The sequence below is a fragment of the Stegastes partitus genome, unplaced genomic scaffold (assembly GCF_000690725.1).
Source record: "Stegastes partitus isolate 25-593 unplaced genomic scaffold, Stegastes_partitus-1.0.2 Scaffold1627, whole genome shotgun sequence".
In the NCBI taxonomy this organism is placed as follows: Eukaryota; Metazoa; Chordata; class Actinopteri; family Pomacentridae; genus Stegastes; species Stegastes partitus.
This window is the reverse complement of record NW_007579358.1, coordinates 114,374-120,730: the sequence shown is the minus strand read 5'-3', so window position 1 is coordinate 120,730 and position 6,357 is coordinate 114,374. Positions and strand designations below refer to the sequence as shown.

At 39.2% G+C, this 6,357-nt stretch overlaps 1 protein-coding gene across 3 annotated transcripts in view; it reads left to right on the top strand.

Annotated features, from left to right (window-relative positions):
• The first annotated feature begins 727 nt into the window (after window positions 1–727).
• The window catches only part of mbpa (myelin basic protein a), a 16,248-nt gene continuing 10,618 nt past the window's right edge, over window positions 728–6,357 (top strand). Inside the window, exons 1-3 of one of the 3 annotated variants that reach the window (XM_008301087.1) lie at window positions 728–944; window positions 4,305–4,400; window positions 4,849–4,875. In XM_008301087.1, coding sequence (XP_008299309.1) covers window positions 825–944; window positions 4,305–4,400; window positions 4,849–4,875 — 243 coding nt within the window. In that variant the 5' untranslated portion in view covers window positions 728–824. Of the gene's footprint in view, window positions 945–4,304; window positions 4,401–4,848; window positions 4,880–6,357 lie in introns of all 3 variants that reach the window. The other 2 variants (XM_008301086.1, XM_008301088.1) reach the window with 2 other exon arrangements.

The window sequence follows — 6,357 nt, the reverse complement described above, 5'->3', positions numbered from 1 at the left end:
AACTGATCATTCAAGTTGCTGCGTGTATGTTTCTGACTCAGCAGATTTTGTCATATTTCCAGAAATCCTTTAATAAGTCAATGAAAGAAGCAAAATGCCGGATTGTGTTTTTTGGGATAAAGACTCGTGTTTCAATTGTTCCATTATAGAAAACTCTGAGTCGCTGAAGACTCCAAGCTGCCATGATGTACATGGTCTTTACATTCAGGTGTACACTTTAGTTCATGACTGTAGCTGAAGATGTGCGACACATTTGGCAGGTTTTGGTTTGAAGACACCAAACCGAAGAAAATCCAAACATGCAAAGTCACGCCGAGTTTATTTCAGCGCCGTGCAGACCCGGACACTTGGCTCGCCTTCACAGGTTTTCGTGTCTTTCTCACAATAATCTCACTCTTTCTTCTGGGCCTCTTCAATCTGTAGGTCCAATTTAAGCACAATGCATCAAGGAGATATATGAGCCCGGCCCAACAATGGGCCCCTCAGTGCTCCGGGCTGCTTTGCATCAGGGTGTGAGTTCAGCCTCAGAGATCGGCCTTGTTGTCCCGGCGTTCGGGGTGAGGCAGATGGGGAGAGGAACAATGGCCGGGCCCATGCGGAGGGCGGCAGCGACTGACACAGCCACTGAAGCTAGAAGAATGTCTGGACCGGAGCCAGAGCCGTGGACCGGACCCCCCTCGTGTCCCGTGGTGGCCCAGGGGGACGACACCTTCAAAGACGGCCCCCCGAGCGTCAGACGGGCTGCAAACCTCCCTGAAAGCAGCCGAGCGTTGGCACTGTGGGCTTTGGACTGGTTGGAAGAGGACTAAAGCAAGAACCCGAGCATGGCAACGGCGAGCACCTCAGGGCAGAGCGCCTTCGGGTTGGGCAGGAAAAAGAAGAACCCCGGGCTGATGGATCAGATTAGCAAATTCTTTGGAGGAGACAAAAAGAAGAGGAGCAAGGTGAGCATCAGTGCATCGGCTCCGGTTTTACACTTAAAATGCCTCCAGTTACATTTTTCTCTTTTCACTCGACCATGATTCAATAATCATTTTTAATTTCCACCATTTCTATAAATTCATATTAATTTTCTGTAGAGTAATTTGAATTTACAGGTTTGTGAAAAAAATAAATAGCAAAAATCAACTTTCCTGACTGATAACTTCTTACTCTGAGTGACTTTTGGCAGAAATGAGGAATTACTTGGTTTTATATTTGAAAGCAGCAGAAGCAGATCAATGGTTCACCTCCTCTGAAGTCGTGCATTCAGGTTGAAAATGCAAAGAGCTGTTCATGAGACAATGTTAAATACAGGCTGAAATAAAAGAAATGTCGTAAAATGTTCAATTAAAATTAGCTTTAAGAGTTTTTAATGACAAAATGGAAAATTCTGTTTGAAGAAAAAAAAGCAGCTTGCAAAAACCAAAACAGAATCTTAGATTCAGCTTGAATGTAAACTTTTCTTATTAGAAAGTCCTACATTCACCTCATATTTAACATTTTCATAGAAAAAATGTCCTTCTATAAAAAAGAAATAGAAAAGATATTTGTCCAAAAAATAAAAAGCAACTTGTAATGACAAGAAAAACTTAGACTCAGTTTGAATTTAACATTTTAGAAATAAAATGCCTTAAATTTAATGTTTTCTCATCAAAAAGTCTCTAATTCTGCTTAAATGTAACATTTTTCTGTTTAAAAACAAAAAACTTTCCTTCGATAAAAATGTGAAAAACTGTTGACCACATGAAAAGAACGCTGAGTTTTAAAAACCAACCTGTAGTGAACAGAAAAGCTTAAATTCAGCTTGAGTTCAAATAAGTTCTGTTTAAACTGAACATTTTCTTATTTAAAAATAAAATAGACCCATGAGAATGTAAAAACTGGAAACCATCTGAAAAGTGGCCTCAGGATTAAAAAGCTTCTTGTAATGACTAAAAAATAATAAAAATTCAGCTTAAATTTAGCGCTCTCTTATTATAAAGCCTTGAATTCAGTTTGAATTCAGTTTTTTCTTCTTCTTCTACATTTTCAAAAAAAAAAAAAGTCTTGTTCTTGTCATTACAAGCTGCTCTTTTATATTTGGGCCACTTCCAGTTTTTACATTTTTATACAAGGATGGTGCTGCAAGATTGAAAATCAAAACGTTGCTTGAACGTACACACTGATATTGGATATAAATGTAAGAAACAACCATGAATACAGGTTTTTTCTTCCCAACACTCCAGCGGGATGCAGTGAGCCGGAGCTTTGGGGTTTTCTCTTTCATTTCTGCATTCTGGGGAATTTCCTGCACCAATTTATATGTGGACGGACTAAATGTTGTTAATTCCCTGAATTCCCCCAAAATCCACCCCCGAGCCTCTTTGGACTCTTTGGTTTCACTATTTTTATGTCACATCTGCAGCCAAAATCTCAAAGTTAATTGACTTATTAAACTTTATCGTAGTCTAAAGGATGAAATTGTCCATTTTTACCTCCTGTTGTAAATTTTCTAGGCTCCAGTTGTGGATTCTCTCAGATGTTTTGGTATTTTTGTTCCACCCATCGCCGCTGATATGATGTTATTTTGAGTTCTGGTGCAAAGATAAAATTCTGCTCTGTACCGACTGAGCGGTGAAGCGCAGGTGTAGCTGTAGGCGCGTATAGAACAGGTACGTTTAGTCTGAAATGTCAGAGGTCAAAGGCGGTGATGCTGCAGATAGAAACCATCAGACAAAGCTTCTTTCAAGGTTCAGAATTCAGCCCTGCATGATGGGAGGAGCCCGACCAATCAGAACGCTTCCATCTGACGTCTGTTTGCATGAGTAGGTGCAGATCTTGATAAATCTCCCTGATTGTGGCCTCTGTGGCTCCTCTGTAAAACCCAACCTGTCTGTGCACATGAAAGGGGTCTTTTTAGGTTTGTTTGTGCTCATTTGCATTGTTGAAACACAACAACGTGTTAAATAAGAGACAGATAAATTAGAATAAATGGACAGAAGTGTGTTTTTCTCTGTCTGAACAAATATGGTTTATAATACGGTCACAGAACTCCAGGTCATATCCTCTGTAGTCGACTCCCACTGCCAGTTTTGCCCTTTTTTTTGCATTTAATTTCTTTTAAAGTCATGAAAATCAAGTTTTCACATTGTGAACACACCCAGATGGTAAATTAGAGATTTACATTAGAGGTAAATTGAAGCTGCGTTCTCAAAAACACAGATTCACAAACAAATCTTTAAACAACAAAACAATCCTTTCAACTTGCTCGGTGGAGATTTCTGTATTATTCTAAACAGTATTTTTGTCTGAATTACTCTGATTTCATAACTTCTCACTGTGCGGCGTAGTTTTATACGGTAAGGTGAGCTGGTGTGCTCGAGCTGGTGGAGCAGTGGCCTGGACTTCACACATCTGCACATTAAAACAGTGGCGGGTTACATTTAAGACATTTTAAGATATTTTCATGGAAAGAAACGATTCAATATGCAACTGTAACTGACAAAGACGAGTTTGTAGGTGTTTAGAGACTATACGTGATTATTTTTGACATATTTCTCATCATGGACACGGTCTGGCATCTTGATCTACGTCTTTTGTTTTTCCATCAGCAGTGTTTCTAAAAGATGTTGTTATGCACATTTTTGAGGTAATGCATCAGAAACAGTTCATGGAAATGACAACGAAAGTTTAAACAGTCTGTTGAGGTGGTTTTTGACTTTTTTTTTTTTTTTTTACTAAACAAGTTCATTTGCTTTATGGTAGAAAATGCAAAAACCATTTTCTAATCAGTTCTCACGTGAACTCATGACTGCTTTTTTTTTTATTGCGTTCATCTCCTGATGTTGTCGACATCAGCTGACGTGAGAGAATTATTAAAACTGTCACAATCGAAATCGACTCCTGAAGACCAACTTTCTCCATTTTTATCACGTCGATGGCAAAATTTAGTAAATTTTTTCTTCTACTTTGAAGTTTTTTTTTTTTGCAATTGCAATCGCTTTTATGTTTGATTTCTTCTACTTTGATTGTTCCAGCCATGTGTTGCCTACAGCGCCCCCTTTTGGAGGCGCGACTTAGTGTAAAGCAAACAAACCCACTTCGCGTTTTCTTTTTGCGACATTTCAGATGCTTGCTTGACTATTAGGCAGGTAGACGTCCAGCAGGACTTTGGGTTGAGGGCTGAAAAGTTGCATCTTGCCGTTTAATTTAGTCATCCGATGCTTTAAGGTCTAAAAACCTGCCTGCTGGTTGTTTGACTCCAGCAGCGTCTCTTGAACTTGTCATATTTATTGCACCGTGCTAACACATGCAGTTATGTCCCCTTCTGTTGATCCTCTCAGGGGTCTTTCCGAGGTCACCTGGCCGCCTCCCCCCAGCAATCCTCCTCTCGCCGTCGGACCAATGAAAACGCTGTGGTGCATTTCTTCAGGAGCATTGTAAGTTTCAAGGATCAACCAGTGTTCCTTGCATCACCTCATACATCGTTTTTAACCGGTTTTGTTGCACCATTCTAACATCTTGAGTGTTCTTTTCTGATCTAACCCGGTTTTGACCTCGACACTCTGAAAGCGCTCAACTTGCATAACACACCAACCGATTTGCTCTAATTTATTCTGTACAAATGTCAGCATTGTCTTTGGATCTGACTCCTGGCAGCGTTGCAAGTGTGGCATTGTTTCAAGCGCAGCACGCTAAACTGTTTTTTCTTCCCGCTCGGATTACAAAGCTGCGTGACTCCTTCATTTACATATTGTGTGTTCTTTTTTTTAAAAAAAGCATTAGTGGGAAAGACTCAATCAGCAGCTCCATCATGTGTTAGTCTCAGTTTGTTGTCGTGTTCTCTTTGTACAATCAGTCACTGTGTTGTTGCTTGGTGTTCCTCAGGTTTCCTCTCCTCGTCCTAAATCCAGGGTGAGTCTCATTTTCCACCACATCTGTTGTGTAGTGACGATAAAGAGATGCACTAATCAGTCCAAATGTTTCCTGCATTTCTGTTTAATTACACGATTTGGCTCTCAAGGCGTTTTCTCGTGGGGTTTCTGCACCTTTAAGCCACCGTGATTTGAGAAATTCCGACTTTGGCGCCATCTAGTGGAGGTTTCACAAAAGACACAGCGGTGGACGGCAACCAGCAATACATGCCTAGAGAACATAAACTGTATATAAAAGATGGACGTAGCAGTTGGAGCTGAAAAGTGAAGCCTCAAACCTGCATTTCCTCTAACAGCCAGCAGGGGGCGACTCCTCTGGTTGCAAAAAAAAAGGGGTCAGATTGTGTAGAAGGTAAAAAGAAAGTGACTCTACTTCTTATTTAATAAACATTTTCCTAGTAAAGAAGTGGGCTCGATTGCTCGTTTAAAGTCTCCTTTAATACGGAATGAAGCTAATCTTGTGAACTATGATTCTATTTAGAGGAAAACAGATGATAAATGAGGGTGTGCTTCAGGGCTCAGTCAGCTCCACCCCTCAATTTTTACGTGAAATTTCAAAAGAGCAAAAAAACAAAACAAAACTTAAGACCTCAAATCAGTCACTGCGTTTATATACAGATTATGAAGCAGACCTTTAATTCCACGTATGTGACCCCAAAGCACAAAGAGGAAACTTACAGACTTCACTAATATAATATATTCCACAAACAAAAACTCACGCGATCGTAGTGACTTTGTTATAGTAGCCTACACATAAAGATAAATGCTAATGTTAGCATGCTAAATAGATGAGACACATGAATTTGCCTGACAATTTAAAAATCAAATCTATAGTTATTGTCGTAATATCTTGAATTATGTTGCTGATGATTATCAAAAACTGAAACTATATCTGATATCTTATTGTCCTAAAGTACAGTGCAGGTGGAAAATTCTGTGAGAAAAAAATTGGTATTTGGGCAAAATTGGACAAACTTCAAGTGTCACAGATGTAGAAGATCATTACATTTGCTATTCTGTATATAATAATGTATAATATGGTTGGACTGCATATAAACAGAATGTCACATTGGGCATATTTCACATCATTTTGCAGCGTTAAATAGTTAAAGTTAGGTTAAAAGAGTCATTCCAAAATGCAAACAGTGCATTCTGTTTTGTTTTTTTAACCAAGTTGCTGCACCAGATCTTTTTAGGCTCAAATCTTTGAACCCCTTATAGAAAAACCACATGAATTTCACATGTGCCTGTGTGGTTTTGTGCATTTCATCGTGTGAAAACATGCAAAAAAAAGTCACACGTGAACTATGTGAAAAGCACGTAAAACATGTAATTTGCACATGTGAACATTACAACATTTTTTGCGGTGTATGAAACTCGTATAATTATCCATGTGAAAATTACCACATAATGCTATAAACATAGTGGAAAACTTGGAGGATTTATGTGGTTTTCCTGTAAG